We start from the raw sequence: 17,401 nt of genomic DNA, 5'->3' as shown, positions 1-17,401 counted from the left end.
GCTCAGATCTCAAATGCAAAGTTAGAGATGTCAGGAAAGTCGGCTCCAGCTAGGCTTGACCCTAGCTGGAGAGATAACAAGCAGTCTGACACTGAGAATTTTGGACTGCCGACCTGGTTTTATTGAGTCGGGGAAGCTAGGAAGGGGGCGGGATGTTGTATCAAGCCTTGACTTTCTGGGGAGGGTTCCGTCCACAGAAGGGTGGGGACCGTCCCCAAGGCTGGGCTGCAGAGTGTCCGCCTGGGGCCCCTGGAGGGGATTCCTTGGGTGGGTGGGGCTGGACCAAAGGTAGGAGAGCAGCTTAGGGGCGTGGCCTGTGGGGCGATCATCCCACCGCGCTCTGGCTGCTTGGGACCAGGGACCAGGCTGCTCAGAGGGACATAGCCACAGCCGAAAGTATTGGAGGACTTCCAGAGTGGTTTCCTCGCCAAGACTCAGACCGCAAGGGGTGGGTCCTTGCGCGGGGGAGCGGGGCTTGCCACCTGTCTCCCGAGGGTGCTGCCCGCTCTCATGGGAAGCGTGTAACCTCAAGGGAGGTCTGATGGTGACGGAGTCACAGGGACAGAGGTGGAGGCATCTGGCTGCCGGGACTTCGCAGTGTCCTGAGAAGTTGCAGCAGACTGCTTCTGGATGGACTCCGAGCTCTGGTCCAAATTGGACTGCTGCTGGGATTGGTGTCTCAAGGCCCAACGGAAGTAGCTGACCCTCCGCTCCATGATAGGCGAACTGTAGCTCCCCCTCCGCACTTGGTTGAGGAAGGATAGAGTTCCTATGAGGAGGGACCCGGTGGATATTCGACTCTGAGCCCCACACCAGGCCCCACCCTGGCCGTGGAGGCTGGCCTCCTTTCCTGGGCTCCGCCCTTGCCCTGCCCAAGCCCCACCGTTCCGTCCAAGGCCCCTCACCGGCCCACAGCATCAGGACGCTGGCGCACCAGCACAGGTAGAAGACCAGCAGGTAGGATACCTGTGGCCTCAGGGGCAGCCTATTGCAGTTGATGACAAAGAGCATCAGGCTGAGGAGAATCAGGAGCCCTGCGTCGGGATGGGGCCAGAGAAGGGCAGGAAGCTAGACAGGGGACCCCTCCCAGGAAGAGGACAGACACAAAGACAACCTCCCTGACCTGCCACACTAAGTAGACACACATTTGTACACACACACACACACACACACACACACACACACACACGACAAATTGAAACATACTTGGAGAGAGGGAAAGGGAAAAGGGGAAACAAAGCCATCAGCCATGACTGGTGTGCATAGGCCCTTAATCCTAGCTATCCAGGGTGCTGAGGCAAGAGAATTATATATATATATTCATTCAAGGCCATCATGGACTACAGATGAGTCAAGGCCAGCCTGAGCTACGAGAAAGCCCAAGACAGACACAGAGATACCCCTGTCCCCCAGAGCAACAGAATTGGAAGTCTAGCCACACCTCTGGGCAGAAGGAGGCTGTGAGGCGGGGTGGGGGCTCCCCAAGCATCCCTGTCCTCACCGACACTTACCGATGCCAGTGCTGAAGAAACTGAAGATGTAGTCAATCTTGTTCAAGCGGCGGCAGACTGGTCGGAAGGAGAGGAACATGGTGGGCAGGAGAATGAGGCACAGTGCCAGGGCCAGAAACATGAAGCCCTTGCTCATGTGAATGTAAACTGGGGAGGAGAGATGGAGAGACAGCCACAGTTAGCCCAGGTACACGCGCGCGCGCGCACACACACACACACACACACACACACACACACACACACACACGAACAACGCGTATACATTCTCTCTCTCTCTCTCTCTCTCTCTCTCTCTCTCTCTCTCTCTCTCTCTCTCACACACACACACACACATCATTCCCTCTCACACCATAAGGAGCCCCATGAATCTGTAAATTACCCCCAATACAGGGTCTGGTGGCGCACATTGTCATCCTAGGTACTCCGGTGGCTGGGGAGGAGTGCCGTTTCAACACCTGCCTGAGCAGTTTAGTGAGACCTAGACCTTATCTGTCTCAAAACACAAAGTAAAAGAAGTCTAGGGGTTCTGAGGATGTTGCGTCATTGGTGGAATGCTTGCCTAGCATGTTCGAAGCCCTGCATTCCATCCCCAGCACTGTGGTAAACTGGGTGCTGGTGGCACTTACCTGTAATTCCAACACTTGGGAGGAGGATCCGAAATTCAAGGTTATCCACAGCTACACATTGAGTTGGAGGCTAGCCAGGGCTACATGAGACCCCGTCTCAAACAAGACAGATGATGAGAAGTAGCTCAGCACCTGTCTGGAATCTCTCAGTGAGCAGCGGGGGCATGGCTCAGTAGTAGAACCCCTGTGGAGTGTGTGCAAGGCCCTGGGTTCTAGCTTCAGCACCCCCAAAAAATGAAAATGAAAAATCACTACTTCCACTCACATCACCAAAATCACTTCCTGGAAATTCTAAAACAACTCTACTGCCACTCAGAGTTACCCTCCAGCAACAACGACGCTCCCACATGAGCCCTAAGCTACTCCCCCAGGGAGACTCCTGACCCATGAGTAAGACCCACAGCCTATGCGACTGACCAGTGACTTGGCCCGCGTTGGCACACTTGTGCCTCCTGCAGTCAATCCAGAGGCCGATGAAGCCAGTGTACGGACCTTGCACATAGGCCATCTGCCCATCCACCATGCTGAACACCAACAAGGTTGCCAGGGAGATGAAGACGAGGGACCAGCCACGCAGGACCAACTTTCGGTCCTCCTCCCAGGAACAGAACAGGTCACCTGGGGAGGGAGAAAGTTCTGGGGACCTGGGTCTTCCTCCACTACCTCGATGCATACCAACCTCTAGCCTCATCCCACTTTCCCTTCAGCCTCCCACCTCCCACCACCTCCTGTGGAAGCTGTTCCCAGTTCACCTCCAACACCACTTCAACTCCTTCCATTCACACTGGCCTCTTTGGATGCATTACTACCCCGTGCTAACCCCAACTCAACGCCGGACCACCACACATTCACCAAGTCCCACCTCAAGTCCGCTCCCCTGTTCCTTGTGTGTCTCCAAGGGGCTTCTCCTACCTCCAAGAGCTGCCCGACCCAGGGGCCTCAATGCAGCCGCGTGCCTGCCCTTGGGACAATTTCATGGGTTTGGATTTGGGTTTTGCGACAAGGTTTCGTGTTGCCCAAGCTGGCTTCTAACCCACTAGAGAGCCAAGGACCACCCTGAACTCCTGATCCTTCTTCCTCCACCACCCAAGTACTAGGATAGCAGGTGTGCACCAACCCTTCAGGTTTATGTGGTGCTGGGGTGGAATCTGGGGCTATGGCAAGCCCTGCCTGCACTCTCCTGAGTGAGCCACTGCCCCAGCCTCCATTGCTCACTTTTGCCTGGCCTTCCACAACCACCTACCCTTCAATTTCTCTTCTTTCCATCTCCTTCCCTGAGCTCAGCCCGTACTCAGTCCCCAGAGCCCTCTGTTCCTGGTCAGTCAATCTGTTAGATGTCTCCATGGTGTGAGGTTCATCTCCTTCACTGACAAATCCCAGATTGACAATGAATCACTTGCTAATTGTTTCTCCCTCACCAATCCTCTGAAACAGGTTCTCCTGTGTACTCCCATCACTTAGCAGAGAGGCTGTGGTGCTTGTTAAATAAAAGGAGTAAATAAACGAATGTATGAATGGATGTATGCATCCACGAATGCACACATGAGCGAATGTGTAAGTGGACACATGAATTAATTAATGGAAACAAATGCATGAGTGGATACATAAATGAATGAGTGCATGAATGAGCTCATGAATGGATGAATGTGTTCATGAACAGATGTGTGCATTAATGGGACCAGAAATGGTAACTCCTTTCTCATCCTTTGTAAAAGAGAACAATGTAGTTTTCAGAAGAACTTAGGCACAGAGTCCTAGGACTCAGAGAAGAGCTTGGTGGCCAACTGATCACTCCTCAGCTGGTCTGGATTCAGGCTGGCCTGACCTTCTTGGAGTGGATCACACACCCAGATCAAATGTGATAAATGCCATGAGAGTTGAAATAATCTAGATGTCCAACAGGAGGGGATACGTCTGAAACATGCAGCAGGCACACAGTAAGTAGGTAGCAAAGGATATGTATTCCTCCTTTTCTATAACAGAACCCAGGCTGAACTCTTGATTTTTTAATTTTTTTGAGACTAAGTTTCCCTATGTAGGTCTGACTGGTCTGAATTTACTCTGTAGACCAGTCTGACCTGGAACTCACAGAGATCCCCCTGCCTCTGCCTCCCAAGTGCTGGGATCAATGGTGTGTGCCACCACCATATCCAGCTCCTAAGATGAACTCTTAATGGGGCTTCTGGAGGTGTGTGTGGCATTTTCTGGTTGCTGTTTCTTGAGAAAGGATCTCACATAAGCTCAGGCTGGGCTAACTTTGATATGTACCTTAGGATCATCTTATACTTCTGATCTGTCCCCAGGGATGACAGGCAATGCCTAGTTTATGCCAGGCTGGGATGCAACCCAGGACTTTATGCTAAATGAATACTCTACTGAGCTATGGCTCCAGCCTTGTCTTTGTGGTTTTGGTCTGAGGGTTTGTTTGTGTGTTTGTTTCTTTTTACATTTATTTCTTTATTTGTGTAATTAGGAAGGGAGAACATGAGTACCGTAGAATACGTCTAGAGGTCAGGAAAAAACCTAAGGGAGTCAGCTCTCTCTTTCCATCATGTGGGTTCCAATCATCAACCAAACTCAGGTCCTCAGGCTTGGCACCAAGTGCATTTACCTGCTGAGCCAGCTTACTGACCTGGATTTTGTTTTGTTCTGTTTGTGTTTGTTGTTTGTTTGTTTGTTTGTGTTTAAATAGGATTTCAATATTGGTCTGGAACTCACTATGTAGAGCAGACTCACTTTGACATTCTGGAGATCCTTCTGCTTCAGCATACTTAGTCCTGGTATTCAGGAGTACACCGGCTAGCCCAGCATGTGTTTAGGATTTAAACCATCTAGATTATTTCAACTCTCATGGCATTTATCACATTTGATCTGGGTGTGTGATCCACTCCAAAAAGGTCAGGCCAGCCTGAATCCAGACCAGCTGAGGAGTGATCAGTTGGCCACCAAGCTCTTCTCTGAGTCCTAGGACTCTGTGCCTAAGTTCTTCTGAAAACTACATTGTTCTCTTTTACAAAGGATGAGAAAGGAGTTACCATTTCTGGTCCCATTAATGCACACATCTGTTCATGCACACATTCATCCATTCATGAGCTCATTTAAATTTCATTTTGAAATTTGGTTCCAGTAGGCAAAAAAGTATCTCAACAATGGGATATACCACATTTTGTGCTATTTTAGAATGCAAATTTCTCTTAGATTTTGGTGTTGAGACAGGGTCTACCACATAATTTTGGCCTACCTAGAACTCACTATGCATATCAGAATGGCCTTGAACTCAAAGTGATCTTCCTGCCTCTGCCTAAGTGCCAGGATTACCAAGTCTGGCTCGAAGATGTAGTTTTAGCACCCTTAAAATTGGAATGCATCGTACAGTCAGACACATCTCAAAATTCACCTTTGACTTTTAAAAATAAAAAAATTAACATCTACTAAGGCCAGGCATAGTGGTGCACGCCTTTAATTCCAATACTCGGGAGGTGGAGGCAGGCAGATCTCTGTGAGTTCAAAGCCAGCCTGGTCTACATAGTGAGTTCCAGGCCAGCCAGGGCTATGTAGAGAGACTCTGGCTCAAAACAACAAGCAAACAAAAGAATAGCACCTGGCTCCTCAGTATTTACATAATCACTGAAATATGATCAAGCTTGGCATGGTGTCACCTGTCTGTGATCTCAGCACTTGAGAAGTTGATGCAGGAGGATTGTTATAAATTTGAAGCCAACCTAGTCTACATAGTGGATTTAGGGCCAGCCAGGGCTAAACAACAGGACAATCAATCAATCAATCAATCAGTCGGGGCCAACAAGGTAGCACTCAACAAGGTGGAGGTTTTCCCCACCGAGGCCAATAACCTGAGCCCAGTCCCTACAATCCACATGGTGGAAGGAGAAAATTGATCCTTAGAAGTTGTCCTCTGACCTCCACACACTCTCTGTGGTACACACACACACACACACACACACACACACACACACACACACACATAGATAAATAAATAAATAGATGTGATAAATAAGTAAATAAATGTGGAGCTGGAGAGTTGGCTCAGCAGTTAAGAGCACTTACTACTCTTGCAATGGACAAAGGTTCGGCTCTCAGCGCTCTCAGCCAGGAGGCTCACAACTGCTTATCAGTGCAGATCCAGAGAATCTGACACCCTCTTCTGGCCTCTACAGGTACTGCATGCACATGGCGCACATACAAACACACAGGCACTCACACATACACATAAGAAAATATAAATAGGGTCTGGAGAGATGGCTCAGCAGTTAAGAACACTGGCTGCCCTTCCAGAGGACCCAGGTTCACTTACAAGCACCCACATGGCAGCTCACAACTGTCTGTAACTCCGGTTCACATAAGACATACATGCAAGCAAAACACAAATGTACATTAATAAATAAATTTTTTTAGAAAAAGAAAATATAAACGAACCTTAAAACAAACAGATATAAAAATAAAATCTAATAACATGGGTGTTTGTATAATAGACATAAAGTTTGTGAGTGGTTTTTCCTCTGAAGTCCATCAAAGGGAAGTAGGGGAAGGAGCGGAAGGTTTTCCACTGCTGTCTTTGTTGTTGTTATGTTGAGATAGCCTCTCACTCAGTAGACCAAGATGGGCTCCAATTCAATGCAATCCTCCTGCCTCTAAGTGCTGGGACTGCAGGCATGCACCTTCATACCAGCTGGGGAAGAGGATTTCAAAAGTCCTTCTCCCTGTGTGGGACGCCTTGCTAAGCTGTGGCTGGGTCTTCCTCCCCGCCTGACCCCAGATCTGAAGTCTTCAGGAGCAAGGAGCAGATTCGGTTGTCTGTGAGGTCTCGGGAGAGGATGAAGGGAAAGAGAGCCAGAGGAGAAAGAAAGGGGAACAAAGTGAGACACAGAGGCAGAGAAAGGAACAAGAGACAGAAGCTGGCTCAGAGCGGGCCTGGGAACTGAGGGAAAGGCACGAGTAGGTGGAAGGAATTGTAAGTTCAGATCTTCTAGAAACCGGAATTCATCTCACACACGCTGCCCTGACTCTCAGTCCTGCCTGGCCCCGATCCTAGCCAGGTCTAGCCCAGACCTCCGCTAACCCAGCATCACCCTGTCCTACCCAATCCAGACTCCATCGAGTCCCCCTGACCCAGCCCAGACACCCAGGTCACTCACGAAGGTCTACGGTGGAGTCCGAGGCCATGGCCAGCCACAGCCTCTTGGAGCCCCTCCAACTGTCATAGAATCCACCCCACCCCAGCTGCTGCCCAGCCAAGACCCCTGAATAACTGTCTGGGGACAGAGAGACAGACAGCAGGAGCCACAGACAGAGGGACACATAACTTCAGAGTCAGACCTACAGGTGTCCAGGATGCCATGGGAGTGCCTGGAAGCAGAGGCTGGTGCGAGCTGAGCACACTCGGGGGCCAGCCCCATCTTCTTTCTCCACATGGACCGGCACTCCTCTGGCCTCCAGAGCAAGAGGGCAGCAGCTCCCTACAGCAGAAAAAATGAAACCCAAGACTCTCTGAAAGGGACCTCCAACCTCCCAGATGCCACCCAAGGTCATCAGATCAACATACAAGCACCTGCGCCCATCATCCATACTCAAGGACTCAACGGCCAGGAGCCATCAACATCCATACCTCACCGCAGGGTGAGAATCCAGGAACCGCCAGCATCCACCTTCCTTCCTTGGAGGCTCAGCACCAAAGCTTCTCCCCCATCCACCATTCTCCCTCAAAGGCTTAGCACTCAAGAGACCCCTTCTCAGGGTTCCCAGCCCAATACACAACGTATACAATCTGTTGGCTACAATCACTCTCCCAGTTCCAGAGAGAGCTTTTCCCTTTACCATAATCACCGACTCAACATCCGAAACTCTCATACCCTGAGCAATGTCCAGTCAGAAATCCACAGCTTACAAACCAACACTGACAGCCCCCTCTCCTTGATCCAGTCACACCAACTCAACAGAAAACAAAAACGGTCCAGTGTGGACGTCCCCCCATCCATAACCTGCAGCCCAGACGCCAGCATCGAGAGCTTTGAGTCCTTCGTCGGGGACTCCAAGGATAGTTTAAGAGAACACTTACACAGGTCTCTATCCAGTCAGAGCGCTGTAGGCAGTTTCTCCAAACTGGCAAGCCTTTCTACTGCAATGGGCTCCAATAGGTGAGTCGAGGAGGCGCGGGGGGCCACAGTCAAGCCTGGAGCTGTACCTGCATTTGAAACTGGAGGTACAGCACAGGCTAGAGGGGACCTGAGTGAGACAGAAGGGATCTGAGCAGATGCAAGGTAGATGAGTTCTGGTGTTTTGTTTTGTTGGGATAGGGTCTCTCTATGTAGACCAAGCTGACCTTGAACTCAGACCCTCCTTCCTCTGTCTTCTGTGCAGAGATTAAAGGCATGTGCCACCATGCCTGGCTTCTCAGATGGGATCTGAAGATGGTTGTGGGGTGGCTGGGCAGGGTACATGGACTTTCTGCTGATACTGGTCACATGATCTGTCACAGGACTCAGAGCAAACACTGGCCACTGCTGCGCATGGGCTGGATGCTGCTGCTGGAAGCCAAGAAGATCAGCCAGTACCTTAGCCTGGTACTGACTGTGGTCGGCATGCTGATGCTCAACTTCATTGCCTTCTGGCAGCCCTGGATCCGCTTCCAAGTGCCTCTAGTGCCCTCAGGGGACCCCACTGGCCCCAAGACCATCCCCATTGACACCACCTTCTTCATGGGCTGCCCTGACATCTCCTGCATGAATGACTATGGTAAGAATGCTTTTAAGGTTGGCCCTGTTCCCACCCCTGCGAGACTCAGGTATTCTCTTTGTCTCAGAGAAGCTCAAGGAATAGTTTCTCCCCTCCTTAGGTTACTCCTTGATGCCTCACACCTTCTTCATGCCCAAGAGCCTGATGTCACTGACCAAGAAGTCTGTCTCACATACCGGGTCTGATGCATCCAATAGCCAGTTTTTAGAGCTCAATGTTGGTTTGTGTGTGCATGTGTAAGTGTGCAGGTGCAAGTGTGTGTGGAAGCCAGAAGACGGCTTCAGCTGTCTTTTTTCAGGACTCATCTTAGTAGGGGTTTCAAATACAGGGATGAAGCACTCTAACCAAAAGCAACTTGGGGAGGTTTATTTCCTCTTCAGTGAATCAGCATCAGTTGCAGCAAAGCAAAGAATTCATTTTCTTGGTCTTGTATAATATTAGAGGAACCAGCCTCAATAGTATATATCCCAGGGGCTCAGGAGAGAGAACTACTAACGGCGAGGACAATTTTCAGGAAATAGAATCTCAGCACACCGAGCTCTATCGTCCACTTGCTTTAATTCCTCTGGCATAACATCCTTTATACACAGCTTCAGTTCTGTTCTCATGTCTAGCTCCTTTCTTGCCTAATTTCTCTATATTTGTCTACTGTCCCCTCAAGGTTCTATCTTAAATCCTTCATCTAGTTCTGTCCCTTCTAGGTTCTCATCCATCTAGTTCTTTCCCCATCAGCTCCTCTCCCATCTCCTTCTCGCTCATCTGGTTCTTCCCCATCTGGCTCTTCCTCATCTTCCATCTCGTTCCTCTAGTCCTCTCTTTTAGCCCTTCAATCTAGTTCTTCCCCATCTCAGTTTGTTCCTCTCAAGTTCTTACCCATCTAGTTCTTCCATTCTCTTTTCTCTTCTCTGTCTTGTGCCCTGGAAGTCCCGGTATATAAAGGGAGGGTCCGAGCTAAATTGTATAAAGCTATTACTTAATGTCCACCTCTCCTAGGCGGTGTCTCCTTGTGGAATTTACCGTAAGTCAGGAGACTTGCATGTGGGCTGTTATCATTGTTAGTCCACCTGGGACTAACAATGGGCGCCCACCTGGGTGGTGTTTCCTGTAGTCCTTGAAAGTGGCCAAGGGAGATATCTGATTCCAGAGAAAGCCTTTCCTGAGGCTGTTCTCCAAATACCTGGAATGTGTATGTCCAGAGAGTGATCAGTCTACACTGTTAGTCCTTCTTAGGGGAAACTCAATTGGAAAAACTATGAAGGCACACATGATTTTCATAACAGAAGACAGCTGATATATAACAAGCCAAGTAACACCAAAAACTCCTTGGGATTTGGCTTCCTCTGGAGGAATTCCCTGATCCCTCCAGGTATGACTTTGCCATAACCAGCTGAGTTCTTTTGAGATATTCCTGTGGCCCGCAGCAATGGTCCTTACCAATCCTAGGTGGCTTACAACCACTTGTAACTCCAGTTCCAGGTAATCTACTGCCCTCCTCTGGCCTCTAGTAGAGTTCTAGTAGAGAGTGTGTGTGTGTGTGTGTTTATCTGCCTGCCTGACTGTCTGTCTGAATGTATGCATGTCTGTATCTGCATGTGTCAGTGTGTATGTCTGTCTGTCTGTATCTGCATGTGTCAGTATGTGTGAGTGTGTGTGTGTGTGTGTGTGTGTGTGTGTGTGTGTGTGTGTGTGTGCATTTGGAGGCCAAGAGGTTAATGTTAGGCACTTTCTCAATCACTTTTCTTTTAAATATTTATTTATTGGATATAGGTTCTTACTATGTAAATCAGGCTAGCCTCAAACTCACAGAAATCTGCCTTCTTCTGCTTCTCGAGAGCTGAGATTAGAGGGATGCCCTACGATGGCCATCTGTTTTAAAATCTTTATGTGTCTGTGTGGGTATGTGTGTGGGTCTGTGTACATTAGAGCAGGTGCTCACAGAAGCCAGAAAAAGGCATCATATTCCCTGAAACTAAAGTTACAGGTGGTTGTAAGCCACCTAGAGTAGGTGCTAGGAATTGAACTCAGGTCCTCCAGGACAGCAGGGGGCACACTTAACTGTGAAGCCATCTCCTCAGCACAAGCTTGGCGCTCTTGATTCTCTTCTTTTCCCAGACTTGCTGGACCTGGCCTGGGCCTGCCTCCTCATCTCTGGTATCATGAGTTTCTGTGTGTGTATGGGTCTCATCAGAACCATATTCTTCTCCAGCACCAACACGCCCTCGATGGACTTCTTTCTCTTCATCTGCAGCCTCATGACAGGCATGTACTACGATGCTTCCCATGGGTGCCCATTATAAAGGCCAGCCACATTTTCTCTATACTCAGCTCTCCCCATCCTCATCTTCAGCCCCAGCCCTACCTCCTGACAAATCGCAGCCACCATGTTGCATCCCGGCCTGAAAGCAGCCTCATCTCTAACTACCATCCATAGCCAGCAAATCCAACCCCCTCCTTCCTGACACCTGTTCCATCCATCCCCATCTCATCCCGAATCCATCTTTTCCCAGACCACACTCCTTACTGTCCTCAGCCTCTTCACAAATCTCAACACCCAACTTGGCCTCAAGCCTCATTACCCTCCGAGACTGTCTCAAGGTCAGCCCAGCCTGCCCTTCTGAGAAGTCAGCCTCACTCACTCCCAGGCCCTAGCTTCACCTCCTTCTCAGTCCACACTCCAACTTATCCCTCGGAAACTCATCCCAAGTTGGATTCCCAACTCCATCGTCTTCTTCAAGCCCATCCCAGGACATCTTCCACCTAACACATCCCCAGCACAGCCTGGACTCCAGCCTTTACACCTAGCCCTATGTGTAGTTCTGTCCTACCTTCCCAAGAGCATTTCCTTCACGCTACTTCTTCTCTCCAAGTCATACTTTGCTCATCTCTTGAGTGAGGATACATTTTCATTTTTCTGTTTTTAACTGGGTCTCATGTAGCTGAGGCTGACCTTGATCTACGTAGAAATGCAGCCAAGTATATCCAGAATGTCTGTGAACTTCTGATCCTCCTGTTCCCACCTCCCTGTGGCTGGGATAACAGGTGTGTGCTGGCACACCAAGTTCCTGTGGTACTGGAGATGGAACCCAGGGCTTCGTGCATGCTAGGCAAGCATTCTACCAACTGAGCTACATCTCAGCCCACTGCAGATAAAATTTTTCTGTCATGTGATGATGTGGGGAGTGTTCAATTAGAAAATGTTAACTCTGGGGGTTGGGGATTTAGCTCAGTGGTAGAGCACTTGCCTAAGTCAAGCGCAAGGCCCTGGGTTCAGTCCTCAGCTCTGAAAAAAAGAAAGAAAGAAAGAAAGAAAGAAAGAAAGAAAGAAAGAAAGAAAGAAAGAAAGAAAGAAAGAAAGAAAGAAGGAAGGAAGGAAGGAAGGAAGGAAGGAAGGAAGGAAGGAAGGAAGGAAGGAAGGAAGGAAGGAAGGAAAGAAAGAAAAGAAAAGAAAAGGTTAACTCTGTTGTCTTTGTCACCCCATTGAGTCCCAAGGTTGGTTCATCTGATCTGACTAGCTAGGCAAGCGTCCCTTTCCTCCCCCACCCTCCATTGTAAGTCCCTCCTTACCCAGTAGAGAAGGGATATCCTCCAGACAAACTCCCAGGATCTGTGGAGGCACACAGGTTAGGGACACAGCTAAGACTCCAGGCATATGTAGTCCTCTGGTGGTCTCCTTGGAGAAGTCATGCATGGTGGCACAGGTCTAAAAGGCCAGCACCCAGGACGCTGAGGTGTGAGGACGAGAAGTGGGATTTAGAGGGTCAGCACTGGATGCTGGCTTGTTAACCCTTACTGTGATCACCTCCAAGCGATTCACAACTGACACGCTGATTGGAACGTCTGTGTCCATACCCGTGCCCAGATGGCAAGAGGCTGAGGGCGTTTTAATTTGGCGTTGACTGGCATGGTCCGCCTGTGCTTGGCAGTAACTGACCACAACTTCCAGTTGTGGAACAAAACATTTCCGAGGAGGATCAGCACGGCTGAGAACAGAGAGCACGCAGCTCCTGTCTGCTGGTCACTGGCTGGTGTCTGCTTTGTCTGTAGCTGAATCACCAGTGTGTCTGTTTGTTTCTAGCCGGGAATCTGCTGAGGAATCCCAGCCACCTTCCTGCTTCAGCCTCTTGCTTGCTGGGATGAAGGCACCACACCTCTAACTGTCTAAATACAGTTGTTGAGACTGGAAAGACAGCTGGAAGTTAAGAGCACACAGTACTCCTGCAGAAGACCAGAGTACTGTTCCCAGAACCCCCGCGGACCCCCGAGGCAGCTCACAACCGCCTGTACTTCACAAAGTAGCTTCATTCTTGTTGATTCAAATTACCTAAAATGTTTGAACTCTGTGTGTGGCTCCAGAATCCCAACATTAAGGAGCCAATAATAATGAGAATTATCCTAGTCTTTGAGGTTTACCATGGGTCAGGATACATTACAATCACCACACACCCTCATGATGGCCCTCACAGATCAGTTGGTGGTTATACCCACTGTACAGATGAGACTATTGAGGCTTAGGTACATTAGAGGCTGCTCCAAAGTAAGGAGCAGAGGCGGGAGAAGAGGCCTGGCCTGCAAGTTCCAAAATCGCCCAATGTCTCACATCAGGTACTGTCAGGAGGCCGTGGGGGGAGGTCAGGGTCTGGATATCAACGACACTGGAGACAATGTGGGGGCACATGCTTGCAGTTGTACAACTTGAAGGCTAGAGCAAGTTACCAGCTAGTTCACCAGCCTTAACTACATAACAAGTCCAGAGCTAGCCTGGGCTATAAAGCAAGCTCTCGTTTCAAAACGGCAACAACCAAAAGGAAGGTAAGAAGTGAAGAAGGGAAGTGGATGGAAAGTGGAGAGAGAAACCAAGGGAAGGAAGACAGGAAGAGAAAAAAGAGGGCTGGGGTGTAGCTCAGCTGGTAGAGCACTTGGCTAGGGTTCCATCCCCAAACTGCACACACTGAGCATGTGATGCCTAAGACAGGAAGAGTTCAAGGTCATCTTCAGCTGTGTAGGGAGATTAAAGAAACCAGCACAATAGTGGGAACGCCGCAGCCGTGTGCCTAAGCCTGTGGGGCTCACAGCTGGTCCTGGTCTGTGCTACACAGGGATCAGCATCATTCTGGGGGTCCTGTTCTACCTGATGCAAGCCAGAGAGTTCTTACAGGAAGGCATGACCTACACGATGGGGAGCAGCTTCTACCTGGCCTGGATCAGTGTCTTCTTCTTCTTCATGATTGGTCTGGCTGGCTCGGGTGTGGCCTCGGTGGTGCAGATGCTGCTGCGGGGATGTTAGGAATGGGGGTCAGGCTGCACACAGGGCCGGGGACAGTGGGGCTGGGCTTGGGAGTCAGGGTTAGGGATTCTCGTAGGCTTGGGGTGGGCTGGGGACAGCATGAGAGTGGAGTTGATTCTGGATTTATTAGCCTACTGACCTCTGTCTTCTCTGCCCTTTCTCAGGTCTCTTCTCCTATCTGAACTACATGAACTTCTGGTCCATCCTGCCAGCCCAGGCCAGGTGGTCCTAGGCCATGACAAATGAACCAGTGATCCACTCTCACGACTGTCAACTGCCTGACGAGCTCACTCTCCAGCCCTATACTCATGAGTTATGTAACTTCTGACTCCCCTCAACCCAGAGTAATAACTTACATTTTAAAGAAAAATATCTTCTGCCCAGAATATTTCATTACTTGGCTTTGTATTTTGAAAGCACATTGTGGAACTGCCATACCCCCCCCCCAACACACACACACACACACACACACACACACACACACACACACACACACACCTTGTCCATTTCGGGGCTATTCTTAAGTAGAGGGACAGAAAAGGGACTCAGGGGTAAAACATCAAAGGTCAGCAAAAAGACTACGGTGAGGATCCTTGGCATATACACAGTGCTTTTTTGTTTTTTTTTGTTTTTGTTTTTGTTTTTGTTTTGAGACAGGGTTTCTCTGTGTAGCCCTGGCTGTCCTGGAACTCACTCTGTAGATCAGGCTGGCCTCAAATTCACAGAGATCTGCCTGCCTCTGCCTCCCCGAGTACTGGGATTATAGGTGTGTGCCACATGGTGTTTAATGTTTATTGACTTACCCCATGTCTTAACTTCAACCTTTAGTTCTTTTGATTTCTGTTGTGGTTTTTGTTTTTGAGACAGGGTCTCACTATGTTGACCAGGCTGGCCTAGAACTCATAAAGATTGGCCTGCCTCTGTCGCCTGAGTGCTAGGATTAAAGGTGTGCCTCACTGTTCCGCAGCTCCAACCTTTAGTTGTATAATCAATAACTCCCCTTTTCTGAGAAGATCCTGCTCAGGTCCTCAACTCACCCCCCATCTTTTCCTGCAGCTTCTCCCCTAGCCCTACTCTTCTTCCCAAAGGCCCTCAACACAATCCCGCTCAGCGTAGGGCTCTGGGAGGGAGGTGTGGGGCCAATAGACAGCTGCTGAATAGGGAAGGGTTGATACGGAAGTAAAAAGCCCATCACTTCCCAGGTCCCCCACCACCTACCTCCTGCAGAGGGAATGAGGCTCTCCTTTTCTTATTCTCACAGGTTAGAGACTCTCACTAGCTCTATGACTCACAGCAAGGTTGACTTGGGACTCAGTTTTCTTGTCTACAGAGTAGAGGCAATGATGTACTATACAGGTCCAACCTTTTGACATCACCATATGATAATATTATCTACAAAGTTCACATCCAAGAACTGCACAATCAAAAGGCTGGAGAGATGGCTTAGTAGTTAAGAGTGTTTGCTTGCTTTCCCAGAAGACTGAGTTCAGTTACCAGCATCCTTGTTGGGTGCCTCATGCTGCCTGTAACTCCAGCTCTAGGGGATCTCTTGCCCTCTTTTGGCCTCTGCAGGTACTACACCCATGCATACACAAATAACCCCCAACACACACACACACACACACACACACACACACACACACACACACACACACAAATAAATTTGAAAAAAAAGAACTGCACAATTGTGTTATCAAAAAAAAAACCTGCAAGGGGCTGGACAGATGGCTCAGCTGTTAAGAGCACTTGCTTTTGCAGAGGATCAGGGCTTGATTCCCAAAACTCACATGGCAGCTCACAACCACCCTTAACTCCAGTTTCAACACTCTTCCGACCTCTGAGGGCACCAGGCACACCCGTAGTACACAGGCACACATGCAAGCAAAACACTCACACATATAAATCCAAAATAAATACATTTTAATTTAAAAAAAAATTAGACACTTTCTCATGTATTCCAGGCTGGTTTGGAACTTACTATGTAGTCAAGATGGAACCTAAATTCTGCATCTCTTGTTGGCATTACAGTTGGCCACAACCATGCCTAGTTTACATAATGTTAGGAATTGAAGCCAACACTTCCTACAAACTAGGCAGGTACTCTACCAAGTGAGCCACACCCCCAGCAAATGTGTCCATTTTTAAAGAGGAGCTACAGCTATATGCATTACACTAGGTCTGTAAGAATGATCAATAAACACAGCCCCAATCCTGTGCAGAGGAATACAAAGCCTGTGCCCATAAGGAACCAGATGAGATGTGAGGGAATCCATGCTATGAGGAAAGAGAGGAGGTGTCTTATTTATTTTTCTGTTGCTATGATGAAAACACCCTGGTAAAAGCAACTTAAGGGAAAAGGTTCACAGTTAAAAGTACAGTCCATCACCTGGGGTTAGGGGGTCAGGAGGCAGGAGCTTGAGGAGGCAGCTAGTCACACTGCATCTGCAGTCAGGAAGCAGAGGGACACGAACACTGGTACTCAGCTTTCTCCATTTATACAGCCCATAATCCCTACACGCAGGCAGATTATCTGGAGTGGAGGTAATCTGGGGATTCTCTGCCAAGATGACAGATGAACAAAGGTGACTGGAGAAGGAGGGAGTGTAATGAGTCTTTCTCTGTCCTGCCAGCCAGCTCCCAAATGACATGGAGACTTATTATTAATGATAAAAGATTGGCCTTTAGCTTAGGCTTGTCTCAACTAGCTCTTATAACTTAAATTAACCCATATTTTTTAATCTGTGTTCTGCCGCATGGCTTTACCTCTCTTCCATCTTGAGCCTCCCATTTCCTCCGTGTCTGGCTGGCAACTCTGCCTTTCTTCTTCCCAGAGTCATCTGTCTCTGGATGTCCCGCCTAACCTCTTCCTGCCTAGCTATTGGCCACTCAGATCTTTATTAACTCAATCAGAAGACACCTTGGCAAAGATACATCTTCACAGTGTAAACAAATATTCCCCAACAAGGGAGCCATGTGGATTGGAGTTGCTTGAAATGCAGAGAGAATGGTACATGCCAAAGGTCCTGGGCAGAGACGGACTTTGTAGGTTCCACAGAGATCAGGAAGACCACAAGTGAGGGAGGAAGGTAAGGCCCTGAGAACACACAGAAAGGCACCACTACCAGCCTTGTTGAGAATATTGCCTTTCCTCTGGTGTGAGCCAGCAGCCAGAATGGAAACTCATTCACATACCTAAGAGAGGAATCAACCCCTTCCCCTTTACTTCAGAC

General features: G+C 49.0%; 2 protein-coding genes across 8 annotated transcripts; one reads left to right on the top strand and one right to left on the bottom strand.

The window, feature by feature from the left end:
• Positions 1-98: 98 nt before the first annotated feature.
• On the bottom strand, positions 99-10,419 carry LOC102923023 (uncharacterized). 6 transcript variants are annotated; one of them, XM_076576487.1, is made up of 6 exons: positions 8,475-10,418; positions 7,291-8,377; positions 2,555-2,755; positions 1,512-1,658; positions 906-1,034; positions 99-769 (listed from the first exon to the last, which is right to left on the bottom strand). In XM_076576487.1, the coding sequence occupies exons 2-6, from the start codon at positions 7,316-7,318 to the stop codon at positions 528-530; spliced, it is 747 nt and encodes a 248-aa protein (XP_076432602.1). In that variant the 5' UTR covers positions 7,319-8,377; positions 8,475-10,418; the 3' UTR covers positions 99-527. The 6 variants fall into 6 exon arrangements, with proteins under 6 accessions (XP_076432602.1, XP_076432604.1, XP_015860263.1 ...); XM_076576489.1 differs by having other exon boundaries at positions 7,291-8,348; XM_016004777.3 differs by having other exon boundaries at positions 99-745; positions 7,291-10,419.
• Positions 6,752-14,541, top strand: LOC102909107 (uncharacterized). 2 transcript variants are annotated; one of them, XM_042273967.2, is made up of 5 exons: positions 6,752-8,289; positions 8,631-8,887; positions 11,000-11,146; positions 13,984-14,115; positions 14,336-14,541. In XM_042273967.2, the coding sequence occupies exons 1-5, from the start codon at positions 7,565-7,567 to the stop codon at positions 14,401-14,403; spliced, it is 1,329 nt and encodes a 442-aa protein (XP_042129901.1). In that variant the 5' UTR covers positions 6,752-7,564; the 3' UTR covers positions 14,404-14,541. The 2 variants fall into 2 exon arrangements, with proteins under 2 accessions (XP_042129901.1, XP_015860260.1); XM_016004774.3 differs by lacking the exon at positions 13,984-14,115.
• The last annotated feature ends 2,860 nt before the right edge of the window (positions 14,542-17,401 follow it).

This window comes from Peromyscus maniculatus, chromosome 1 (genome assembly GCF_049852395.1).
Source record: "Peromyscus maniculatus bairdii isolate BWxNUB_F1_BW_parent chromosome 1, HU_Pman_BW_mat_3.1, whole genome shotgun sequence".
In the NCBI taxonomy this organism is placed as follows: domain Eukaryota; kingdom Metazoa; phylum Chordata; class Mammalia; order Rodentia; family Cricetidae; genus Peromyscus; species Peromyscus maniculatus.
Note: the sequence above shows the minus strand (reverse complement) of the source record. Positions and strands in the feature narration are given on the sequence as shown.